Raw genomic sequence first — 27,530 nt, 5'->3', positions numbered from 1 at the left:
TCCAATTTATGTGTGGGAGCAATGCTATAATCAAGCTGGGTAAGGGTATTTTTCTCATTTTTAAATTAAATGCACTCAATATACTGTAAACAATAAGCTTTCTCTTTATTTAAATTATACACATGCTAAGCTCCAGCCTGTTGTTCCTTCTCCACCAAACTGTACATACAAGTACAAGAAATTCTGCCAGCATCAAATCAAATCAAGATATATGTCAGACTTAGATGGTCAAGTATAAAACACCCCCTCATGCATGAAAGGGGTTATTTGTGCAGTTTGACATTTTACTGCAAAGTCCTGTGTTGTACCTTGGCCTGAGTGTATTTGTCCTGCAACCAATCTTTCTGTGTGGCACTGAATTTAATGTGACCCTGATCAGGATAACCCAGTTACAAAAAATCAATAAATGATAAAACAAAGACCATCTTGGCTGGTGACTGTTGTTAGGAATGCCTCCGAGCAGTCCATCAGTAGGCTATTATTTGCCATGGGTGGTGTGGTCTGGGTCAGCCATAACTGGGATCAATGACATCATTCAAGTAGAACAGCCAGTGCTGGGGAAGAGCAGAGGAGAAGTGCCATGAGGAATGATTAGGAATCTATGTACTGAATGTGCTGTGTGGTGGACCTTTGACTTCTGTCAACTAAAAACATTAACAAATATTTTGTTCACTGGTAAGTGGCTTTATAATATGCTTATTGTTACTTTCTAAACATGTAACAGCCAAATGACCGTGCATGCATTTGTTTTTTTCACTGTGCTGCAATATTCAAGCATTTTTAAGCAATGAAATACTCAGCTGGACTTTTCCTGGTCATCTGTACAGTGACAGTCAGTGTCGGTAAGTGTATTTAACACCTCAGTTATTATCTAGTTGTCCCAGTGTTTTGTGTATGACCATGGCTGTGTGTTTTTTCTCGGAAACAGGCAATAAGCATTATGGAATGCGCTTCTCCTCTCTAGGCTCGTCTTTGCAGTGTTATAAGTGCTCAGATTACTATGGTGGATGGTGTAGCAAGGTGCAGGATTGCTCATATGAAGACTCCTGTTTGTCTCTGCAGGAAAAAGGTAAGCATCAGAGGCCACTTAACCCAGCTTTTAGACTAGTCGCAGTGTGGCTAATGACAGCTAAGTAACTACAACAAATTACAACACTAACTTACTAAATGTGTGGACGTTTTACCAGCAAACAAAGTTACAATGTAACCATGTGTTTATTTAATGAACTTTAAAAAACCTTGACCAATAACAGCAGTTTAATTTAAGAGTAATATTTAATAATGGTGAACCAGCTACATTAACCACTAGGTAAATCAGCTGCATGTCTCCGTTTCCAGAGACATTACTTGGAAAATGATTGTTGCTGTTTAAAAACTAAAGAATCGTTTGTATTTTAAAAAAATTTAACACGTTTCGAAGAAGCAGACGAAGAACTGGATAAACTACGAGCACATTTAGGAAACAAAACCGTTGCTGTTTACTTTGTAGGTTTGGAGTCGCAAAAAAGAATCAATTCTTCGATTCAAGGAATTGGGAATCAAGAGTCAGCTTCAATGCTTTTGATTCAATTCCACGTAGTAGATTTGCATCAGCTAAAATGTATGTTAATGTACAATTATCAAACAAATTACCAACAGATATTGAACTAGTATTTGTAGAATACTCCAGAAATAAGTTTTTCACAACACTGTTGCAGAAGTTCTCACAAATGTGTTGCCTCCAGAATTAAATCCCATCAACCTAATTTGGGATAAACGAGGCAGATGGTTTAAAGCAAAGCTGTACTAGTCATTCTATGATTTGAAGCCTACCATCTGGTTCTTGTCTTCTAAGGTAACTCTAACATAGTCTGAGGTAAGTTTCGGTCAGTGTCTTGTTGTAGTATGACCAATTAGATGTAGATGAAAGTGTTTTTTTTTAATGGCGCTGTAAAATGCTTTGGTAGCCTTTTTGGGTCAGGATTTCAGTCACCAAGGCTGCGTCCGAAATCGCATACTTCAACAGTGTGTACTAGACTGGAGGCAGTGCACACCGCTCGGCCGGTAAAGCAGTAAGCTCTTTCAGTACGCAATTGTGCAGTATGCACGCAACCTCGTACGTACTACGTTCGCCATCTTACCAACGTCACGTGATGCATGACGTCTCATCACCACAGTTATAACAATTTTAAAATCAGACAAAATTAATTCTGTTGTTCTCCACAAAGCTACTCAAGCTACGTACTGAAGCTACATTATTCAGGGTTGTACTTAATCATAACATTTTAAATGTTTGTCTTACTCCGCTTTCCGCCATCTTTCTTCTTCGCCACGAACGCCTTTGCAGCTTGGGTTGAATTATGGGATAGATTATCGGACCGTAAGTGTGCATCGTTTGCATACTTAAAAATGGCTGCCCAGGCAGTAGGTCATTCGGGTACTTTTCGCATACTGTTTAATGTATACTACGTATTTGGACAAACTAACCGCTCTCGCATACTGCTTTTGCATTCTGTTCAGTATGGAAGTATTCGATTTCAGACACAGCCCAGCTCTGAATCCAGACCATCACACTTCCTCTGCCATATCTGACATTTGGTGTCACACAACAATGAACTATCTATTTGCCTCCTCAGTGGTATATTAAAACTCTACAAGAACATTTCAGTCTTGCAATTGTCAGTAGTCCACTGGCAGTACTGTAGGGCCCAGACAAGCCTCTTTCTCTTATTTTGCCATTGCCCTTTTGCCACTTGTCATGTCAAACCTGCAGCTTGAAGTCTTTTCTCAGTTAAATCTGTCTTGCATGTTTTGTGTAGTGTTATGCTGTCTCTATAGGAAAGACCTTTAATTTTAAGAATCATAATGTTTTGCCTCTCATCTTTTTCTGATTACTTTTTTCTCGCCATTGCTTTAGCAAAATATTATTATTAGCATACAGTAAATGTGGCGACTACATGCTATGCCACAGTGTGACCATTTAAGAAGTTGGCAGCCAGCAACAACTATAAAAAGAGCAGTATAGCCACTCCACTGACTGACACAGCCTGCATCCAGTGTGAAGTCACGTGTTGAATCTACTAATAGAAGTTCCATGATGCCGCCTCTGAAGGCAGCTCACCCATCCAGGATGGTTTGGCCATGACAGTCGAGAGTAACCACGACACCGCCATAGTTCCTTGGATAGAAGTTAAAGAATTACAGTATGCATATGTCAGAATTTTTCAAATCTTCTTTTTGGGGACGTGATGGCACCTCTAGAAGCAGACCCAACACATGAATTTACGTCAGTCAGTAGAGTGGCTGTTCCACTCTTTTTATAGTTGCTGTTGGTTCCCCTTTCTTTTTAATCTTTGGAGATGTTTATCTGTGATCCTTGGACAACTTGTAGCCTCATGGCTACAAAAGACATACATATAGAACGTCCTCTTTAAGGAAGAAGCATTAAAGCTTCTTAATTATTGAGCTAAAAGTGGATATGGCAATTACAGGTAAGTAGCATTCTTTATAGCCATTGTTTAATTTATGACTGCCAACACACTTTTGTTTTACTTTATCTTCACTATGTTGATAAATGATAAATGGCAATTTATGTTATGTTATTTATTTATGCTAAAAGAAAAGAAAATAGTCATTTTTATGTTTCACCCTACAAACTTTTGTATTTTTGGAAATATTTGCTCATTCCATGCCCTTCAATACATAGATGAACAATGTGTATTAACAATGGCAGTTGTGGTTTTTGGCCTTGACCTTTACAAGTTAAAATTTCTCTGGAACTCAATAATAGGTGATGGAGGTATCAATTTTAGAATAAGCATACACCTAAAAAAACAAAACAGTTCATAATGTTAAAACATTTAATATCCAGTTGTGTAATATTTAAATTCAGATGAAAGTGCATATACAAATTGGAGCTTTCTGTTTTTATTTGCATTTCACATACTGTCCCAACCATTATGAAATAATGAAAATAATGAAATACAAAATACACTGAGCCATAACATTAAAACCAGCTCTACTTACCATATAGAAGCACTTTGTAGTTGTACAGTTACTGACTGTAGTCCATCTGTTTTTCTGCATGCTTTGTTAGCCCTTTTTCATGCTGTTCTTTAATGCTCAGGACTCTCCCAGGACCACCACAGAGTAGGTATTATTTAAGTGGTGGATGATTCTCAGCACTGCAGTGACAATGACATGGTGGTGGTGTGTTAGTGTGTGTTGTGCTGGTACAAGTGGATCAGACAAAGCAGTGCTGATGGAGTTTTTAAAACCCTTACTGTCACTGCTGAACTGAGAATAGTCCACCAACCAAAAATATCCAGCCAACAGCACCCCGTGGGCAGCGTCCTGTGACCACTGATGAAGGTCTAGAAGATGACCAACTCAAACAGCAGCAATCGTTTCCAACTTTACATCTACAAGGTGGACCAACTAGGTAGGAGTGTCTAATAGAGTGGACAGTGAGTGGTTTAAAAACCCCAGCAGCGCTGCTGTGTCTGATCCATACCAGCACAACACACACTAACACACCACCACCATGTCAGTGTCACTGCAGTGCTGAGAATAATCCACGACCTAAATAATACCTGCTCTGTGGTGGTCATGTGGGGGTCCTGACAATTAATAAACAGGTGAAAGCAGGCTCAAAAAAGTACGTAGAGAAATAGATGAACTACAGTCAGTAATTGTAGAACTACAAAGTGCTTCTATATGGTAAGTGGAGCTGATAAAATATACAGTGAGTGTAGAAACGAGTTGGTTTTAATGTTATGGCTGATCAGTGTATATATGGTATACAAAATGTGCACACCCATTGCCAAATGTTTTGTGAGTTTTCTAAGTGAAAATAAGTTAAAACATCGTGTTCAGGGAACAAACATATTTATGGCATTTTAATCCACAATTACCATTTGTTTGCGTTGTTTAAAATGAGGCTGAAGTGTAAGTAATGACACTTTTAACATAGTAAGTAATCAACTTCTGGATTTCAAAATCAAGGTCTGATTCCTTTATTTTGGGTAATATGTTATATATAAACTATTGGCACCAAACTTTCTGTATTTTACTTAATTCTTGGCTGTTTCGTACACAGTGTTTTGTATATCAACAAGTTTTGCACGTTTTTTTTATATTCTTTCATAACTTTCATAATGCTGTCAACACTGGAATTGTATGTACAGTGTATCACAAAAGTGAGTACACCCCTCACATTTCTGCAAATATTTTATTATATCTTTTCATGGGACAACACTATAGAAATAAAACTTGGATATAACTTAGAGTAGTCAGTGTACAACTTGTATAGCAGTGTAGATTTACTGTCTTCTGAAAATAACTCAACACACAGCCATTAATGTCTAAATGGCTGGCAACATAAGTGAGTACACCCCACAGTGAACATGTCCAAATTGTGCCCAAAGTGTCAATATTTTGTGTGACCACCATTATTATCCAGCACTGCCTTAACCCTCCTGGGCATGGAATTCACCAGAGCTGCACAGGTTGCTACTGGAATCCTCTTCCACTCCTCCATGATGACATCACGGAGCTGGTGGATGTTAGACACCTTGAATTCCTCCACCTTCCACTTGAGGATGCGCCACAGGTGCTCAATTGGGTTTAGTCCATCACCTTTACCTTCAGCTTCCTCAGCAAGGCAGTTGTCATCTTGGAGGTTGTGTTTGGGGTCGTTATCCTGTTGGAAAACTGCCATGAGGCCCAGTTTTCGAAGGGAGGGGATCATGCTCTGTTTCAGAATGTCACAGTACATGTTGGAATTCATGTTTCCCTCAATGAACTGCAGCTTCCCAGTGCCAGCAACACTCATGCAGCCCAAGACCATGATGCTACCACCACCATGCTTGACTGTAGGCAAGATACAGTTGTCTTGGTACTTCTCACCAGGGCGCCACCACACATGCTGGACACCATCTGAGCCAAACAAGTTTATCTTGGTCACCACAGGGCATTCCAGTAATCCATGTTCTTGGACTGCTTGTCTTCAGCAAACTGTTTGCGGGCTTTCTTGTGCGTCAGCTTCCTTCTGGGATGAAGACCATGCAGACTGAGTTGATGCAGTGTGCGGCGTATGGTCTGAGCACTGACAGGCTGACCTCCCACGTCTTCAACCTCTGCAGCAATGCTGGCAGCACTCATGTGTCTATTTTTTAAAGCCAACCTCTGGATATGACGCCGAACACGTGGACTCAACTTCTTTGGTCGACCCTGGCGAAGCCTGTTCCGAGTGGAACCTGTCCTGGAAAACCGCTGTATGACCTTGGCCACCATGCTGTAGCTCAGTTTCAGGGTGTTAGCAATCTTCTTATAGCCCAGGCCATCTTTGTGGAGAGCAACAATTCTATTTCTCACATCCTCAGAGAGTTCTTTGCCATGAGGTGCCATGTTGAATATCCAGTGGCCAGTATGAGAGAATTGTACCCAAAACACCAAATTTAACAGCCCTGCTCCCCATTGACACCTGGGACCTTGACACATGACACCAGGGAGGGACAACGACACATTTGGGCACAATTTGGACATGTTCACTGTGGGGTGTACTCACTTATGTTGCCAGCTATTTAGACATTAATGGCTGTGTGTTGAGTTATTTTCAGAAGACAGTAAATCTACACTGCTATACAAGCTGTACACTGACTACTCTAAGTTATATCCAAGTTTCATGTCTATAGTGTTGTCCCATGAAAAGATATAATGAAATATTTGCAGAAATGTGAGGGGTGTACTCACTTTTGTGATACACTGTATTTGGAATAGTTTTGGTAATCAAATTTAGCTTAAAGTGTATGATGGATGTATTTACACTTGCATACATTTTCATTTAAGTGGTCTTAATACTCAAAATGCATAAAACAAACAGGTGCACACCAACACTCCTCTAATGTGTAACACAGTAAACTTTTTCTGTGACAGGAGGGAAGACGATCCGGCAGTGCATCAGGTACACAGACTGCGACAACTCCCGTCTGTCGCAGATGTTTCCAGCTTTGTCTGGATTCACATATCGTTGCTGTAACACTAATTTATGTAACAGTGGGCACAGGGTAGACACAGCAGTCTTCACCCTGCTCATCTCTCTGCTTGCCCTGTTGTGGAGTTGCTGCTAAGCTAACTCACCCAAAAATGTGTAGGTGTGCTGACTGAAGTGGAGAGTCTGTGCTGGTGTAACTAAATAAATGATGATAATTAATAATAATTAACTAAAAGCAAATGTTATAGTCACCCAAAACTTTTTTTTTTTTTTTTAAGACAACACCTTTCCTATGTTGGAATATTAATTGCTTGACACAAAAGTTACAAGTAGGCCAAAAAAGGCCGCTTTTATGAAAATCATATTGGAACCATTCATTATTTTACACCCCCCACCTTTTTGATGGTACACGAGTTATCTGTATTTGCATACAGGAACACAACAGGATGTTATGTTTAATAGTGAAATAACATGTCTTTCACATGTGCAGTACCAGCTTAGTTTTACAATTTGTTATTTATCGAAACAATGTGATTGTAGTACCAGTTTTACAGTCTTTTTTTTTTTTTTTTTTTACAGCTCACTTAGATATTTCACTCAAAAGTACCCAAAGTCTTAGAGTTTTTGGTGACTTTAGGCTATTCCAGTTAAACCTTTTTTTAGAATGTTGATGGTTATTGTAAAATTTTTTATTCAGTTTGCTTGCTGGTACATTATGATAAAAATAAATACTAAAAGCTGTTCATGGTTTTCTGCTATGTCATGTTTTTACTAGTAAAGTTACTAATAAAAACAGTGTTGTGCTGTCTATATTATTCATTAAATATGCACCCACATATCGAATGTAAGTACAGAGAAAGATTTTTTGAAGAATGCTTGATAACCCAGAGATAATAAACGTCAATAAGCATTTAACTTCTGAATATAGGACTACAAGCCCAAACAACATGCAGTCAAAACACACATTTGTAATTGACACATTTAACATGAAATTAAAAGAATACTCAATTAATATGTGTAATTCTTTAAAACAATATCAATGTCAGACTCATGTGAGTGTGAACAAAGCCACCCATGTTCCATCAGCTTGTAATTCATGGCAGAACTTTCTGTTAATTCATGGATTCAATTTGACTATTCAAACTAATTTTCTTTTTGCATATGGTCAGTCTGAAATATTTTTCTTTTTGGCCTTGGCAAGCTACCAGTTTTAATATATACCTTTACTTAAAAGTGTATGTTAAAAGTATAAAATGTTTATTACATTGATAAATATTATTATTATACACTGATCAGCCATACCATTAAAACCACCTCCTTTTTTTCTACACTCACTGTTCATTTTATCAGCTCCACTTACCATATAGAAGCACTTTGTAGTTCTACAATTACTGACTGTAGTCCATCTATTTCTCTACATACTTTTTTTAGCTTGCTTTCACCCTGTTCTTCAAAGGTCAGGACCCCCACAGAGCAGGTATTATTCAGGTGGTGGATCACTCTCAGCACTGCAGTGACAATGACATGGTGGTGGTGTGTTAGTGTGTGTTGTGCTGGTATGAGTGGATCAGACACAGCAGCGCTGCTGAAGTTTTTAAATACCGTGTCCAATCACTGTCCACTCTATTAGACACTCCTACCTAGTTGGTCCTTTTTATAGATGTAAAGTCAGAGACAATCGCTTATCTATTGCTGCTGTTTGAGTTGGTCATCTTCTAGACCTTCATCAGTGGTCACAGGACACTGCCCACGGGGTGCTGTTGGCTGGATATTTTTTTGGTTGGTGGACTATTCCAGCAGTGACAGTGAGGTGTTTAAAAACTCCAGCAGCATTGATGTGTCTTATCCACTCATACCAGCACAACAATAATACCTACTCAGTGGTGGTCCTGGGAGAGTCCTGACCATTTAAGAACAGCATGAAAGGGGGCTAACAAAGCATGCAGAGAAACAGGTGGACTACAGTCAGTAATTGTAGAACTACGAAGTGCTTCTATATGGGGGGGCCCTGACCCAAAACATTTTGCGATGCCTATCAACATTTATGATACAATATATTTTTATTTCCGAGGGCCCTCCATTTTAAGGATCCTCTGACTATTAGGGACTTTGACCCCAGGGCCTCTTTGGGGCCCTAGCCATGCTTTTGGGGCCCCTAGCCATGCTTTTGGGCCCTAGCCATGCTTTTGGGGGCCCTAGCCATGCTTTTGGGGGCCCTAGCCATGCTTTTGGGCCCCTTATAAAAATGGATGAGGCGTTGTGGCACTGCTCTGACTTCGACTTCTGGCTATTAGGGGTCCTAGGAAAGAGGGGGGCATATTTTTAGAGGGCCCTGGTTATGAGAGCCCCTACCAGGGGGCCCTAGAGAAGAGCAGTGCATACCATTAGAGGGCCCTTGATCACGAGGGCCCCTGCTATGGGGCCCTTGACTTCCTTGACTTACCATGGCTCCTTGACTTTCTAGGGACCTACAAATTGCCAGGCAAGCTACCATATTTCATAACAGCGATTCAGGCCCTTACTTAATGTTTCTGAATTTGTATTGTTTCAAAATTATTATGTTAAATTTCTCTTAAGCGCAGAGACACAAATTAATTTAGCAATTTTGCAATTATTTAAATTTAAGACAAGCAATTTCAAGCAGTTTGAATGCATACACACACTTAACTGAGCTATTTGATGTTCTTTTCATGCCTGACAATATGTCCAACAGTGAGCTCACTTTAAAGGCTAACTCACTCGCTGCAGCATATCCTTCAGATCTGAACATGAGCCTGGCAGATGAATTGATACAATACAAATCATTCATAACAGAAAAAGAAAAATGTCCTAGTAAAATGCTCAAAACCATGATCAATTTGAATTTACAGTCAACCTTTCCAAATGTCTACATAGCACTTAGACTTTTTTTGACTGTGCCTATCACAAATTGTGAAGGGGAGAGTTCATTCTCCAAACTGGCTCGTATTAAGAATGAACTCAGGATTAGGATGCGCCAAAACCGCCTGAACTCACTGTCACTTCTGGCCATTGAATCAGATTTGGTCAGACAGCTTAATTTTGATGAATTAGTGGATGACTTTGCAAGAAAGAAGAGTAGAAAGAAACTTAATCCCAGACTATCCTTAATCCGTCCTTGGATCTCAAGCCACGAAAGTGTGGGCAACCCTGGTCTACACCATTACTATTGCTTAATAATAATGATTAAATAATGCTGCCTTTCATTTGTACATTTTAACTAGTCATTTTATACACATCACTAACATGATTTGTTCTCCTTCTGGAGGCACTGTTTTATCTACACATACAACGAGGCCGTTGAACGTTGGCCAGACTGGCACCAGGCACTTAGTTGACGTTTGAGCCAGCGGGTACCTTAAATGAATGTCAACGTAGGCAAACAATGTTCTTAATTCTCGCTTCAATTAATTCGTTAACATAATACAACATTCGGGTATTATACTATTGAAGTACTTACTATATTTATGATAATTATTGGTTCATAGTTAAACAGTGAATCTGCGTATTCTGGCCGCTAGATGGTGCAGTAATAATGATTTTGAGCAAAATGGTCGTTACCTTCTCAAAGCTCTTATGCAAATAATGAAAGAACCAGCAGTCAAGTCAAGTCAACTTTATTTATATAGCGCTTTTTACAATAGGCATTGTCTCAAAGCAACTTTACAAAATCCAGGACCAACAGATACAAAACCCCATGTTGAGCAAGCCGAGGGCGACTGTGGCAAGGAAAACCTCCCTGAAAATTACAGGAAGAAACTTTGAGAGGAACCAAACTCAGCAGGGCCCATCCTTCTTGTGTGGCCTGGAGGATACTTTAAATAAGTAGGATTTACACAAATCATACAAACACAGAATTAAATGAACTAAAAGTTATAACTGCTAGTTGAGTAAAACAGTTTTGCAGAGAGTTTTAAAGCAGGACGTCTACTACAACGACAGCACATCAGTATTTGCTTAAACATTCATATGTTTAACTGTGGGCAGCATGGTGAAGCAGTAGGTAACACTGTTTACTCACAGCAACAGAAGCCTGGGTTTGATTTCCTGGCCACCAGTGTTCTTTCTGTGTGGAGTTGCATGTTCCTTCTTTGTTGGTGTGGGTTTCCTCATGGGGACATGAAGTCAATTGGAGCCAATTGGAGCTACTTAAATTGCTAAAATAAAAGTGTGTGTGTGCACAGTTTTATTGTTATGTACAAAGAAAAGATTCACAAGATGCTGCACTTGAAAATAATTTCCAAATCCATATTGAGAACTATCATGTCTCATACAAAGTATATGGCATTATAATAATTGCTATTATGAATTATGAATTTGAACAATTTATAAGCATGAACAAATATGTTTCCAAAACCTAGACTCACTTTTTTATATATATTTTTCTTTATGCATTTTCCTCCCTTTTTAGCGCGTCCAATTGCCCGATTGCATCATGCTTCCTCTACACCAGTGCCGATCCCTGCTCTGATTGAGGAGAACGAAGCTAACCCACGCCCCCTCTGACACGTGGGCAGCAGCCGTATGCATCTTATCACCTACACTTTGACGAGTGCAGCTTAGCTTAGCTGCGTGTATGGAGGGACACACCCTAAGAGCACTCTTTTCTCATCTCTGTGCAGGCGCCATCAATCAGCCAGCAGAGGTCGTAATTGCACCAGTCATGAGAGAGAGACCCAATCCGGCTTAGTCCCGCCCATCTGAACAACAGGCCAATCGTTGTTCATGTGGCCGCTCAGCCGGCAAGGCAGAGCTGAGATTCGATACAATGTATTCAAGATCCCAGCTCTGGTTCCAGCATGTGTTTTTACCTCTGCGCCACCTGAGCAACCCTCAAAACCTTGACACACTTTGATTTAAATGTCAGGACACAACTAAAGCTATCAAAGTACCACAACCAATTATTGTATTTCTAATTAGTGCAGAAACTAATTGTAAAACCAGCTGTTATTTGCAAGGCACATCTAGTGCTACCTCGTGCGCCACTGATCTTGCTGCAGGAGATACAGAGTTGGAGAGAATTAGAGGCAGAACTCTACAAGACATAACAAGATTATAGAGAAAAAGCAGAAAAGTCAGAGTTTCACTTGCAAGAATAAAATGAACCCAGGTTCAAACAATACTGTGTCTAAAAAGCCACCAACAAAAAGGGAACAATTACAAATAAAAAGGTGGCCAAATTAATAGAAACAAAGTAACAAATGAAAGACACAAAATCATTAGCAGCCAGCAACAAAGAAAGTGGATACAACAAGGATAGCACAGAACTGAGAACTGGGCCGCTCAGGTGGCGCAGCGGTAAAACACACGCTGTTCACCAGAGCTGAGATCTCGAACACATCGTATCAAAACTCAGCTCTGCCTTCTGGCTGAGCGGCTACATGAACAACGATTGGCCTGTTGTTCAGATAGGGGCGGGACTAAGCGGAATGGGGACTCTCTCTTAGACTAGTGCGATTATGACCTCTGCTGGCTGGTTGGTGGCGCCTGCACGGAGATGAGAAATGAGTGTGGTAGAGGATGTGGCTCTCCGTACACAGCGCTGTACTGCACTGCACTTGTCAAGTGTAGGTGATAATATGTTCGATGGCTGTGCATGTGTCGGAGGGGGCGTGGAGCAGCCTCGTCCTCCCCAATCAGGAGCAGGGACCAGCATTAGTGAGAGGATGATTGACGGGCAGAAATTGGATGCGCTAAAGTGGGAGAATAAGGGAAAAAAAAAAGAACTGAGAACTGGTTGTCACAATATGACAGGCTGCTACGGCCATCTGCGACAGGTTAAAACCTGCCAGTTTCAACAATGTACAAGAAGCACCCCAACCTCATATATGGCAACAACTTTTCCCAGTTGTTGCAGGAGTATGCTATGACATACTGTATCAAAAGCAGCAGTAATAAGAAGAGTGGAAAGGAGTAGGCATCAGATCAAATTGAGAAGTAGTAACTCTAGATGACTTAATCAAAGTTGAAAAGCAGAACATTTAAAATTATTTTTATTATCATTTGTAAATTTTTGATGATGGAAATCATCCTTATTGTCAGTGGTGTACTGTACAAAAAGTACAATAAAATGAGTCTATTTGAGTACATATGAGGTTAGAAGTATAATTGTGTCAATAGACCCTAATCTCGCATGACATTAAGGTTTTAGTTTACCTATGAATTGGACTATGTGGTTATCCACCCTTTGCCAACAGAATGCAACTATGGGCTGTGATCTTGTATGAGAAGCAGCTGTTTTCTTCAAAGTAATAAAATTTTAGCCATGCAAGGAAGGGTGGAGGCGATACTTGTCTTCTCTTACACACAATGTTTATTCTTGGAGTGTCTGTTAAACAGCCGAACAGCAGAGTTAATAAAAGTTATTAAGCATATTCATGTTTAGTAATTGCTTTATTCTAGTTAGAAACTACTGTATGCAAGTAAGATTATGGCTCTTTATTTTACATGAGCATATATAAAATGGATACATTAAAGATTATGTCTATGTATTTTTATTTGCAATGAAAAGTGCAACCAATAAACAACTATTGAATGGGTTCACAGTTTAAATTTAGTTTACAGACCAGTACAATGAATTCTTGGAAACAAAAACAGTGAATTTATCCATATAATTATTTTTAGAAGGCTCGCTCACTCATGAGCATGACTATAGTTATGATGTCTGTCCATATGTCTGTAAGATACAGCTTGCTTTAATTTGGTAGTTTAAGGCCACCAATATAGTGGAGTTAAATATTCAGTATATTGCCTACTGTTAAATACAGTGTATAATTAAGTTTCATATTGCTGTGGTAGTGTGGGGCCTGATAATCTGGGTTTGCTTCTTGCCTTAGTCAGTGAGTAAAAGGACTATTGCATGTTTTCTCTGTGTCCATGTGGGAATTTAACACCCTTTCTGGTGTTACTTTCTTGTGTTCCTGACTTGCAAATGTTGCTTTCATGGTGGCACAATACCCATTGAAATCTGACATTGACTTAGTAAAAAATAGACATTTAACATTCATAACATTCATTATCATTTTACCCCAACTGAGTGTAGACTTCATGGGTTGTAGGGTGTCTTCACAGTGGATGTCAGCCTAAAAAGGTAATGATCTGGGCTGTCTTAAAGGCAACAATACTCCTATTTTATGCTCCAAATCTATATATACAGTGTATCACAAAAGTGAGTACACCCCTCACATTTCTGCAGATATTTAAGTATATCTTTTCATGGGACAACACTGACAAAATGACACTTTGACACAATGAAAAGTAGTCTGTGTGCAGCTTATATAACAGTGTAAATTTATTCTTCCCTCAAAATAACTCAATATACAGCCATTAATGTCTAAACCACCGGCAACAAAAGTGAGTACACCCCTTAGTGAAAGTTTCTGAAGTGTCAATATTTTGTGTGGCCACCATTATTTCCCAGAACTGCCTTAACTCTCCTGGTCATGGAGTTTACCAGAGCTTCACAGGTTGCCACTGGAATGCTTTTCCACTCCTCCATGACGACATCACGGAGCATATTCATATTCGAGACTTTGCGCTCCTCCACCTTCCGCTTGAGGATGCCCCAAAGATGTTCTATTGGGTTTAGGTCTGGAGACATGCTTGGCCAGTCCATCACCTTTACCCTCAGCCTCTTCAGTAAAGCAGTGGTCGTCTTAGAGGTGTGTTTGAGGTCATTATCATGCTGGAACACTGCCCTGCGACCCAGTTTCCGGAGGGAGGGGATCATGCTCTGCTCAGTATTTCACAGTACATATTGGAGTTCATGTGTCCCTCAATGAAATGTAACTCCCCAACACCTGCTGCACTCATGCAGCCCCAGACCATGGCATTCCCACCACCATGCTTGACTGTAGGCATGACACACTTATCTTTGTACTCCTCACCTGATTGCCGCCACACATGCTTGAGACCATCTGAACCAAACAAATTAATATTGGTCTCATCAGACCATAGGACATGGTTCCAGTAATCCATGTCCTTTGTTGACATGTCTTTAGCAAACTGTTTGCGGGCTTTCTTGTGTAGAGACTTCAGAAGAGGCTTCCTTCTGGGGTGACAGCCATGCAGACCAATTTGATGTAGTGTGCGGCGTATGGTCTGAGCACTGACAGGCTGACCCCCCACCTTCTCAATCTCTGCAGCAATGCTGACAGCACTCCTGCGCCTATCTTTCAAAGACAGCAGTTGGATGTGACGCTGAGCACGTGCACTCAGCTTCTTTGGACGACCAACGCGAGGTCTGTTCTAAGTGGACCCTGCTCTTTTAAAACGCTGGATGATCTTGGCCACTGTGCTGCAGCTCAGTTTCAGGGTGTTGGCAATCTTCTTGTAGCCTTGGCCATCTTCATGTAGCGCAACAATTCGTCTTTTAAGATCCTCAGAGAGTTCTTTGCCATGAGGTGCCATGTTGGAACTTTCAGTGACCAGTATGAGAGAGTGTGAGAGCTGTACTACTAAATTGAACACACCTGCTCCCTATGCACACCTGAGACCTAGTAACACTAACAAATCACATGACATTTTGGAGGGAAAATGACAAGCAGTGCTCAATTTGGACATTTAGGGGTGTAGTCTCTTAGGGGTGTACTCACTTTTGTTGCCGGTGGTTTAGACATTAATGGCTGTATATTGAGTTATTTTAAGGGAAGAATAAATTTACACTGTTATATAAGCTGCACACAGACTACTTTTCATTGTGTCAATGTGTCATTTTGTCAGTGTTGTCCCATGAAAAGATATACTTAAATATCTGCAGAAATGTGAGGGGTGTACTCACTTTTGTGATACACTGTATATATATATATATATACAGGGGTTGGACAAAATAACTGAAACACCTGGTTTTAGACCACAATAATTTATTAGTATGGTGTAGGGCCTCCTTTTGCGGCCAATACAGCGTCAATTCGTCTTGGAAATGACATATACAAGTCCTGCACAGTGGTCAGAGGGATTTTAAGCCATTCTTCTTGCAGGATAGTGGCCAGGTCACTACGTGATGCTGGTGGAGGAAAACGTTTCCTGACTCGCTTCTCCAAAACACCCCAAAGTGGCTCAATAATATTTAGATCTGGTGACTGTGCAGGCCATGGGAGATGTTCAACTTCACTTTCATGTTCATCAAACCAATCTTTCACCAGTCTTGCTGTGTGTATTGGTGCATTGTCATCCTGATACACGGCACCGCCATTGGATGCACATGGTCCTCCAGAATGGTTCGGTAGTCCTTGGCAGTGACGCGCCCATCTAGCACAAGTATTGGGCCAAGGGAATGCCATGATATGGCAGCCCAAACCATCACTGATCCACCCCCATGCTTCACTCTGGGCATGCAACAGTCTGGGTGGTACGCTTCTTTGGGGCTTCTCCACACCGTAACTCTCCCGGATGTGGGGAAAACAGTAAAGGTGGACTCATCAGAGAACAATACATGTTTCACATTGTCCACAGCCCAAGATTTGCGCTCCTTGCACCATTGAAACCGACGTTTGGCATTGGCACGAGTGACCAAAGGTTTGGCTATAGCAGCCCGGCCGTGTATATCGACCCTGTGGAGCTCCCGACGGACAGTTCTGGTGGAAACAGGAGAGTTGAGGTGCACATTTAATTCTGCCGTGATTTGGGCAGCCGTGGTTTTATGTTTTTTTGGATACAATCCGGGTTAGCACCCGAACATCCCTTTCAGACAGCTTCCTCTTGCGTCCACAGTTAATCCTGTTGGATGTGGTTTTTCCTTCTTGGTGGTATGCTGACATTACCCTGGATACCGTGGCTCTTGATACATCACAAAGACTTGCTGTCTTGGTCACAGATGCGCCAGCAAGACTTGCACCAACAATTTATCCTCTTTTGGTATGTCACCCATAATGTTGTGTGAATTGCAATATTTTGAGCAAAACTGTGCTCTTACCCTGCTAATTGAACCTTCACACTCTGCTCTTACTGGTGCAATGTGCAATTAATGAAGATTGGCCACCAGACTGGTCCAATTTAGCCATGAAACCTCCCACACTAAAATGACAGGTGTTTCAGTTATTTTGTCCAACCCCTGTATATATATATATATATATACTGTATATATACGACGTAACTTTTTAGTGTCCCCACTTGATAAATAATATACAATTATATTAATATAAGTGGATATACCTTCAATCTACCCAATTTGTACATCTTTACTGAAACCTAAAGTAATTTTTACTGAAAATGTATGATTTTTGAAAAAATAACCCTTGAAACCCCCAAAATGTCATTCAGTGCAACGGTCCCCCTACCTCTTTAAGTAATAAAACATTAAGAAAAAACTAATTAATCTTAAGTAAAACTTAAAATGTACTGCTTTGGCATAATTGTACAAATGGCATGTGTGACATATTAAATAATATTCAATCAGATGTGTTTTTTAATATTAATAATATTCAGGATACTTTCAGTCCCCATTTTCCCAATCTTCAGTTGTCATTCAGTACAACGTTAATAAAAAGCCTTATTTTAATATGCAATCAAGCTACTGCAGTCATGTGACCAATTATAACAACAAAAGAAGACTCCTGGGGACCCTTCAGCACACATTTAAATGTGAATATGTGTAGAAATGTCTTTAAGTTAAGGTCAATGTTAGCTTTTGCTAACCACTGGGATAACTGTAAAATGTGCTAAAGTAAAATTTCTGTCATTCAGTACAACAACAGTCATTCAGTGCAACAGAATTTCGCTGTTGCACTAAATTGACAATGACATTGTTATACTGACTTTATAATGTTTTAAAATTATTTTTAAATATTAAAACCACTTTTTTCCATTCTAGTCTTCCTTAATAAGAGCAGAGCAGTAATTACAATGAATATTAATAATTATGTTTTTGATGAAGTGGTCCCTGAGATTTTGTTATTGTCAAGTACGATGACCTGCCATTCGTTGGGCAGGTACTGCTGTCTGTAGGAGATGAGGTGCAAGTTAGCTGCATGCTACAAAATTGAAACAGAAATTCCTTTGTGTGGCCAAATCCACCTGATGAAATTTACTACCTTAAGTCTGATGTCAAAATAATAATCACAGAACCAAAGCCATGTACAGCAAGAACCTCAAGGTTAACAACAAAAGACTGGAAAACATTTGTTCAGTTCATGAAATAAAATGCGACTTCAAATGGTTTTCACGGCTGAATGAATTTAGATTTACTGCAGCAACTTTTTCACGTGTTATGACACAAATTCCACACTTCCACATTGTTCTGGTGCCTGATGGCTTCATTAGCTATGTTTTTCATTGCCTTACTTTTTTCATGATGTACATAGTAATATTATAACACATACTTGCCACTGGTGTGGCATATTTTCATTCTACTACTGCTACTTTAATCAATAAAGAACTTAAAAACTAATTAAGTCATGATTATTCTGATGTAACAGGATAATTTGGAGTATGTCATTCAGTGCAGCATAAAATCATCATACAGTGCAACAAAAACATTTGCTTAAAATAACTGTAATAAGTAATTATTATATATTTTTTTCATGTGAATGCAAGAGAATCCAGGCCTGCTTCATAGAAAACGGAGTTTGATTGGGTTTCAAATAGAATAGAATGTGTAGCAAAAACATCTTGTATACAAATAAACAAAATCCCAAGACGCATTAGAGTACAAACAATGCACAGAAAATTCAAAACAGGGTAAGTACAGTTTCTTCTGAGGTTTTAAATCTTTTGTAAGAGATATACTAAACTTATAAATTTGAAATGGCTAAGATTGTTCCTTGTGTGTGTATTTTGTCATAAATTAGTCGTTGCACTGAATGACATTTTTGTGCCCTTGTTGTGTGTCAACAACACTAAAACTATCAAATAAGCAAAATGCTGAGAAAAAAAATACATATTTACATAGGTGACACATTTGTGCACAATATTAAATGAAAAAATTATACAATTTAACCATTTTATTTTTTTGGTACTTGGAACACCCTATTCGTCTTTCACCCACATATATATATATATATATATATATATATATATATATATATATATATATATATATATATATATATATATATATATATATATACAGTATATATATATATATATATATATATATATATATATATATATATATATATATATATATATATGTATGTATGTATATACAGTGTATCACAAAAGTGAGTACACCCCTCACATTTCTGCAAATATTTCATTATATCTTTTCATGGGACAACACTATAGACATGAAATTTGGATATAACTTAGAGTAGTCAGTGTACAGCTTGTATAGCAGTGTAGATTTACTGTCTTCTGAAAATAACTCAACACACAGCCATTAATGTCTAAATAGCTGGCAACATAAGTGAGTACACCCCACAGTGAACATGTCCAAATTGTGCCCAAATGTGTCGTTGTCCCTCCCTGGTGTCATGTGTCAAGGTCCCAGGTGTAAATGGGGAGCAGGGCTGTTAAATTTGGTGTTTTGGGTACAATTCTCTCATACTGGCCACTGGATATTCAACATGGCACCTCATGGCAAAGAACTCTCTGAGGATGTGAGAAATAGAATTGTTGCTCTCCACAAAGATGGCCTGGGCTATAAGAAGATTGCTAACACCCTGAAACTGAGCTACAGCATGGTGGCCAAGGTCATACAGCGGTTTTCCAGGACAGGTTCCACTCGGAACAGGCTTCGCCAGGGTCGACCAAAGAAGTTGAGTCCACGTGTTCGGCGTCATATCCAGAGGTTGGCTTTAAAAAATAGACACATGAGTGCTGCCAGCATTGCTGCAGAGGTTGAAGACGTGGGAGGTCAGCCTGTCAGTGCTCAGACCATACGCCGCACACTGCATCAACTCGGTCTGCATGGTCATCATCCCAGAAGGAAGCTGACGCACAAGAAAGCCCGCAAACAGTTTGCTGAAGACAAGCAGTCCAAGAACATGGATTACTGGAATGCCCTGTGGTCTGACAAGACCAAGATAAACTTGTTTGGCTCAGATGGTGTCCAGCATGTGTGTCCCTGGTGAGAAGTACCAAGACAACTGTATCTTGCCTACAGTCAAGCATGGTGGTGGTAGCATCATGGTCTTGGGCTGCATGAGTGTTGCTGGCACTGGGGAGCTGCGGTTCATTGAGGGAAACATGAATTCCAACATGTACTGTGACATTCTGAAACAGAGCATGATCCCCTCCCTTCGAAAACTGGGCCTCATTGCAGTTTTCCAACAGGATAATGACCCCAAACACAACCTCCAAGATGACAACTGCCTTGCTGAGGAAGCTGAAGGTAAAGGTGATGGACTAAACCCAATTGAGCACCTGTGGCGCATCCTCAAGTGGAAGGTGGATGAGTTCAAGGTGTCTAACATCCACCAGCTCCGTGATGTCATCATGGAGGAGTGGAAGAGGATTCCAGTAGCAACCTGTGCAGCTCTGGTGAATTCCATGCCCAGGAGGGTTAAGGCAGTGATAATAATGGTGGTCACACAAAATATTGACACTTTAGGCACAATTTGGACATGTTCACTGTGGGGTGTACTCACTTATGTTGCCAGCCATTTAGACATTAATGGCTGTGTGTTGAGTTATTTTCAGAAGACAGTAAATCTACACTGCTATACAAGTTGTACACTGACTACTCTAAGTTATATCCAAGTTTCATGTCTATAGTGTCGTCCCATGAAAAGATATAATAAAATATTTGCAGAAATGTGAGGGGTGTACTCACTTTTGTGATACACTGTATATATACAGGGTTGGACAAAATAACTGAAACACCTGGTTTTAGACCACACTAATTTATTAGTATGGTGTAGGGCCTCCTTTTGCGGCCAATACAGCGTCAATTCGTCTTGGAAATGACATATACAAGTCCTGCACAGTGGTCAGAGGGATTTTAAGCCATTCTTCTTGCAGGATAGTGGCCAGGTCACTACGTGATGCTGGTGGAGGAAATCGCTTCTCCAAAACACCCCAAAGTGGCTCAGTAATATTTAGATCTGGTGACTGTGCAGGCCATGGGAGATGTTCAGCTTCACTTTCATGTTCATCAAACCAATCTTTTACCAGTCTTGTTGTGTGTATTGGTGCATTGTCATCCTGATACACGGCACCGCCTTCAGGATACAATGTTTGAACCATTGGATGCACATGGTCCTCCAGAATGGTTCGGTAGTCCTTGGCAGTGACGCGCCCATCTAGCACAAGTATTGGGCCAAGGGAATGCCATGATATGGCAGCCCAAACCATCACTGATCCACCCCCATGCTTCACTCTGGGCATGCAACAGTCTGGGTGGTACGCTTCTTTGGGGCTTCTCCACACCGTAACTCTCCCGGATGTGGGGAAAACAGTAAAGGTGGACTCATCAGAGAACAATACATGTTTCACATTGTCCACAGCCCAAGATTTGCGCTCCTTGCACCATTGAAACCGACGTTTGGCATTGGCACGAGTGACCAAAGGTTTGGCTATAGCAGCCCGGCCGTGTATATTGACCCTGTGGAGCTCCCGACGGACAGTTCTGGTGGAAACAGGAGAGTTGAGGTGCACATTTAATTCTGCCGTGATTTGGGCAGCCGTGGTTTTATGTTTTTTGGATACAATCCGGGTTAGCACCCGAACATCCCTTTCAGACAGCTTCCTCTTGCGTCCACAGTTAATCCTGTTGGATGTGGTTTGTCCTTCTTGGTGGTATGCTGACATTACCCTGGATACCGTGGCTCTTGATACATCACAAAGACTTGCTGTCTTGGTCACAGATGCGCCAGCAAGACGTGCACCAACAATTTGTCCTCTTTTGAACTCTGGTATGTCACCCATAATGTTGTGTGCATTGCAATATTTTGAGCAAAACTGTGCTCTTACCCTGCTAATTGAACCTTTACACTCTGCTCTTACTGGTGCAATGTGCAATTAATGAAGATTGGCCACCAGACTGGTCCAATTTAGCCATGAAACCTCCCACACTAAAATGACAGGTGTTTCAGTTATTTTGTCCAACCCCTGTATATATATATATATATATACTATATATATATATTGCCAAAAGTATTCACCCGTATGAACTTGAGTGACATCCTATTCTTAATCCATAGGGTTTAATATGATGTCGGCCCACCCTTCGCAGCTATAACAGCTTCAACTCTTCTGGGAAGGCTTTCCACAAAGTTTAGTAGTGTGTTTATGGGAATTTCTGACCATTCTTCCAAAAGCGCATTTGTGAGGTCAGACACTGATGTTGGACGAGAACGTCTGGCTCGCAGTCTCCACTCTAATTCATCCCAAAGGTGTTCTATCGGGTTGAGGTCAAGACTCTGTGCAGGCCAGTCAAGTTCTTCCACACCAAACTCACTCATCCATGTCTTTATGGACCTTGCTTTGTGCACTGGTGCGCAGTCAAGTTGGAACAGGAAATGGCCATCCCCAAACTGTTCCCACAAAGTTGGGAGCATGAAATTGTCCAAACTCTCTTGGTATGCTGAAACATTAAGAGTTCCTTTCACTGGAACTAAGGGGACGAGCCCAACTTCTGAACAACAGCCCCACACCATAATCCCCCCTCCACCAAACTTTGTTTAGTGGAGCGGGGTCATTTTATGTGGCTACCACTTCGTGGCTGAGTTGCTGTCGTTCCCAATCGCTTCCACTTTGTTATAATACCACTGACAGTTGAATGTGGAATATTTAGTAGCGAGGAAATTTCATGACTGGACTTGTTGTACAGGTATATACATATGTATATATATATATTCTTTTTCTAAGTACTGTGATTAGTTTGGACATGTTTAACACCTTTGCTATGTATGTGTTTAACACCTTTGGTATTAACAAGTCAGGTAAAACACTAAACTTCTGAGTTATCTAGCACTAGACTGTAGTATAAAGTGGTTTGCAGAACCATTGTAGGTGGGTTTGGGGTACATGGGGAAGACAATTCTGGACTGTACATACCAGTAATATGTAAACATATAAAATATCTGTTCATAGTAACTTTACACATCAAGTGTTGGCTACTACAACGAAGTAACTACTGTTAAACAATTTGTAAAAAGATCAATATTTGACAACGCTTAAGATCTGATAGCGTTCTGACAACTTTTAAAACTAATACTAGTTTCCTGTTTAGCACATTACAGTGTGTATCCAGATCTGTGTATATAGCCTAGACACACAAAGTTATAATAATAACAGTTAAGCAATTTGTGTATTTTAGAAGTGTACATTGAGTTATGACAGGCTGTGTTAAACAGATTAGAGACAATCCTGTGAAAGATAGGAACAGGATGTGATCACTAGATGATGAGTTATTGTCTTTGCCCTGACAGATGGTACCCAGAGCAGTGACATACACGCATATCTGTAAGGATCTTGATTGTATCGCACATAAACTAGGTAGGGCACAGATGGGTTCAATGTTGGAACATTTTGTAGAAGGCAGTTGACACAAGAATCTGTGATTTGTTAATTAAGTACAAAAAAAAGATTTCCAGTCTTTTCAGTCACCAACTTGAATTTTGTAAATGTTAACAAATTGTAAATATGATGCCTGCAGCTCAAAAAGGTTGGGAAACAGACTTGTTTACCACTGTGTAACACCATCTTTCTTGTCAATTAACTTTAATAATTTAAGAACTGAGGATACTAATTGCTGCAGTTTTGCAAGTTAACTGATGTTAAAATCTTAATAAATAAATAATAATCAATAAAAATCTAGTAACCAGGCAAATAAGTTTAAACAGTATTTAAAAATCCCAACAACACTATTTTTTTTTATTTTTTTGACACACTTATTCCAAAACACACACTACCATAATGTTATTGCAGAGCTCACCCAAACATAATCAGGCCATTAAGGGGCCCGTTGGGGTTTGTTTAGGACAAAGTGTACAAAGCACACAATTAGGGGTACACTCAGTAATTTTATACCCACAAATATGCAAATAAATAAACAATTAAATGTGAATTCACTATTCAAACTATTCAATAAATCAGAAAAGGGCATTTTTTTGCAAATATAAACACTGTATATGCTGTACTGTATAATTAGTTCATTTTTGTCTTTATGCATTTTTTAAACTTGGAGTGTAACGTACATTTAATTAAAACTAGGCTTACAATTTATTAAAAAATAACACAGCACATTTGTAAGTCACAGCCATTTAAGAGCTGCTCTATGCTATAACTATAATATATATATAACTTCTCACTGTTCTCATGTTGTCACTTTTCACTGTTGGCATGCCTGCATTTCTTATGAAGCTGTAATTCTGGATTGCTTGATCTACTCTGTTTTTGCTGATGCAGAAGGTAAGAATTCTGTTCATTTCTAAAAACTTGCTTCCGGTGTCATGGGCTAGGGGTATATGGGCTAGGGCCATATGTGGGAACCATCATACCCCAGAGGTGGTGTGATGTCCCAGTTTCCTGAGCTGGATTTGCTCTTAAAACCACTGGTTTGCTTAGGGAAGTGCAAGTTGGAGTGTAGTGTGTACTTTCCCTGTTTCATTTACTTTCTCCATTGCGTGTTGCGAAGGTACTGTGTCTTAAAATTGTTATGTTGTTTCTAATAATTTGACCATCCTCTAATTTCCGACAGTTCCCCTTTTTTTTGTTAGTAAATGTTTAGTCACACTATTATTCTACCCTGATTAAGTATCTGCAAATGGGTTATATTTCCTATCTTTTAGGTGTGTGGGGATTGCGCCTTGATGTCTTTTTTTTCTAGCGAGTTACGTCTAGCCCTGTTATAAAATTTTATTTGTTGGTGAGGCATGCTCAGGGTGCAAATCATACTTGCACAATTGATCATTAAGATACCAGCTGGACCTTTTGTTTGTTATATCTCAATAAAAGTTATATAGATCCTTGAGGGAGGGTGGTGGTGAAGACTGAGTAAGACAGATATAAAATGATAGAGAGTGAGCACAGATAGAGGTACTCTTGCTTTACCTGAGGGGTGTGTACAGACACTCTCAAGCCCAGCATGGAGTGGAGTACATGTACACTCTGTGTTCTGGTCTTGGCTATGACCTGTGGCCTCCAGGTGAACGCCATAAAGGGTAAGAGATAATGGGTGCTTTGAACAGGGTTAATGATGCATTAACTGAGTGTAGTTACCTGGATTTCTATCCATCCTAGTCCTAGTGTGGCTTGCATAATGATACATTGTCAAATTTCTATTATTTATCTCTCGCTAGAAGCACTTAATACGTGTAACAAAAAGTGGTTTCAAAAGTAATTTTAGAAAGCAGATTTAAAAAAAAAGATATGATATATTATAACCAAGTGTTAACATGCTAGAGAACACATTAAGTAAGTGTTATGTGTCTAATAATCTACACAAATTAATACTCATTGGAAAATTACTACTACACTGTCAGAAAATACATAATGTTACCTAACATTCTTGCACCCCACTTTATTAGCATTGTAAAGGTAACTTAAAATGTACAGTAATGTGCCTTATTGATTTTCTATTATAATAACATTTCTTCAGCTGAAGAAAATTAAGATGTACTCTTAAGGATACAACCCCGGTAAGCAGTGTACCTTAAAACCAAGATACTTGTATTTTTTAAGGTGGCTGTTCCCATATAACAAAGACGTACAGAACCCACAAAAATATTAGGAACACAAAAAGCACTTGGACAGCCAACTGTTCATGAGCATCTTGTGCTTCTATATTTAAAGTGTATTGTTTTGCTCTGTACATTTCTGAGAAGAAACAGAGAACACAGAGAGTTAGCCATAGTAAAATAATTAGTATTTCTAATAACTTCTGTGTTTATGTATATTACTAAATATGTTTAGTTGAAAGAGTATACTGCTGTAATGGTGAACAGTACAAATGTCTGACAAATTTTTTTAACCACAGTACACCAAAGAAACCATGTTGACAACATCTGTAGCATTTGGGGAAATTTTCACTTCAAGACGTTTGATGGAGATGTGTACCAGTTTCCCGGCACTTGCGAATATAACCTGGTCTCTGACTGCCATGGACCTATGCAGAGTTTCTCAGTGCATGTAAGAAGAGCAGGGACATCTCTGAACCCACAGATCACCAGAGTTCTGGTTACCATAGGAGACATGGCTATTGAGCTCACCAAAGGTCTGGTCATGATAAATAAGGATATGTAAGTGTTCTGTAATTTAATAATAATAATAATAATAATATGCTCATTGGTACACCATTCCATAAAGTGTTATAAATACTAGCCTTTAGAAAATGATTAAGTATTAAGGGTCTGGGCATCAGGGCCAAACAGTGACTGCTTGGCAGAGGTTGCATTTGGAACCTCTCCACGTTGAATGAGGAAAAAAGATTTGTTTGTAATGTCGGCTGCGATTTTATTTTTGCTTATTAAAACAAATGTCTCTCTCTCTCTCTCTCTCTCTCTCTCTCTCTCTCTCTCTCTCTCTCTCTCTCTCTCTCTCTCTCTCTCTCTCTCTCTCTATTTATCTAAATAGTGTTACACTGCCACATTATGTAGCAGGGGTGTTGTTGGAAGAGAACTCTGTCTACACTAAACTTTATGCCAAACTGGGCCTCAGTGTTACATGGAACAAAGACGATGCAGTCATGGTAATGCCAAAATTTAATTTAACACCTTTTTTGAGAAAAAAAAGCCAATTACATTAAATTCTAATAGTTAGGGTAAAAGTGCATTTTTCCATAAAACAGGACAGCTTCTGGTGCAATTTGCACAAGTTAATTTAAGGTTATCAAGTGATTCGGATATTGCAACAATAGATATCGCCTTGTAGGGGCATGTCTCCATCAAATGAACCTTATAGTTCATCAAACCATGTTTGTGTTTTATATTAACTATGTATTTTAGAAGAAATGTGAGGAAATGGACAACTGCCCAAATTAAACAAAGAGCATTAGTGTACAGATCCCTAAAATAAATGAGTCCTTAAAAGTCATTTATAACCAAAACATGGTCTGTTCAGGCTGTAAAAACTATACTAAAAAAACTAAGCTTCCTTTTTCTTACCTTATGAAATTAGGTGGAACTGGACACAAAGTATTCAAATCGTACCTGTGGGCTTTGTGGAGATTTCAATGGCATTGCTATTTATAATGAGTTCCTGATTGATGGTAAGTTGAACTAAATATAGTTTTAAATTAGGAAGTTAGTTTTATAAACTACTTTGTGTATTTTGTATGTGGGTATGTTTTAAGTTGAATTGTGCGTGTTTTTCTGAGATTCTTAAACCACACTCTGTTCTCAGCTCGTGTGATTAGCTCCATTGAGTTTGGTAACAAGCACAAGGTCCACAGCCCGAACAACTTCTGTGAAGACCCTTATGAAGAACTTGTTGATGATCAAAGTAAAGTGGACAAGTGCCAAAAGTTTGTAAGTTGTCTTTCAGCAGTGTTTATTGCTTTCAATTACCTGTTAAAATCAAGAAAATTTGAAAATGGTCAATTACTGTTTTTAATGCAAAATAACAGTTCAACTTCTGCAATTTCTTACAAATTTATCTTAGGTAGATTTTATAAAGACACCTGTTTTTTAGCTTAGTAATTGGGTTATTTTCAATACAG

General features: G+C 39.4%; 2 protein-coding genes across 3 annotated transcripts in view; both read left to right on the top strand.

Moving 5' to 3' along the window:
• The first annotated feature begins 466 nt into the window (after positions 1–466).
• Positions 467–7,766, top strand: cd59 (CD59 molecule (CD59 blood group)). Of its 2 annotated transcripts, none has more exons than XM_063003344.1 (4): positions 467–675; positions 776–842; positions 965–1,069; positions 6,916–7,766. In XM_063003344.1, the coding sequence occupies exons 2-4, from the start codon at positions 788–790 to the stop codon at positions 7,107–7,109; spliced, it is 354 nt and encodes a 117-aa protein (XP_062859414.1). In that variant the 5' UTR covers positions 467–675; positions 776–787; the 3' UTR covers positions 7,110–7,766. The 2 variants fall into 2 exon arrangements, with proteins under 2 accessions (XP_062859414.1, XP_062859405.1); XM_063003335.1 differs by having other exon boundaries at positions 929–1,069.
• Positions 7,767–24,959: 17,193 nt separating this feature from the next.
• LOC134321880 (mucin-2-like) overlaps positions 24,960–27,530 on the top strand; it is a 28,728-nt gene continuing 26,157 nt past the window's right edge. Inside the window, exons 1-5 of the mRNA XM_063003757.1 lie at positions 24,960–25,035; positions 25,851–26,112; positions 26,447–26,561; positions 26,990–27,080; positions 27,215–27,339. Coding sequence (XP_062859827.1) covers positions 24,960–25,035; positions 25,851–26,112; positions 26,447–26,561; positions 26,990–27,080; positions 27,215–27,339 — 669 coding nt within the window. The remainder of the gene's footprint in view (positions 25,036–25,850; positions 26,113–26,446; positions 26,562–26,989; positions 27,081–27,214; positions 27,340–27,530) is intronic.

Source organism: Trichomycterus rosablanca, chromosome 1 (assembly GCF_030014385.1).
Source record: "Trichomycterus rosablanca isolate fTriRos1 chromosome 1, fTriRos1.hap1, whole genome shotgun sequence".
Taxonomy (NCBI): domain Eukaryota; kingdom Metazoa; phylum Chordata; class Actinopteri; order Siluriformes; family Trichomycteridae; genus Trichomycterus; species Trichomycterus rosablanca.
The sequence above is the reverse complement of the archived record's forward strand: the minus strand, read 5'-3'. Positions and strand labels throughout refer to the sequence as shown.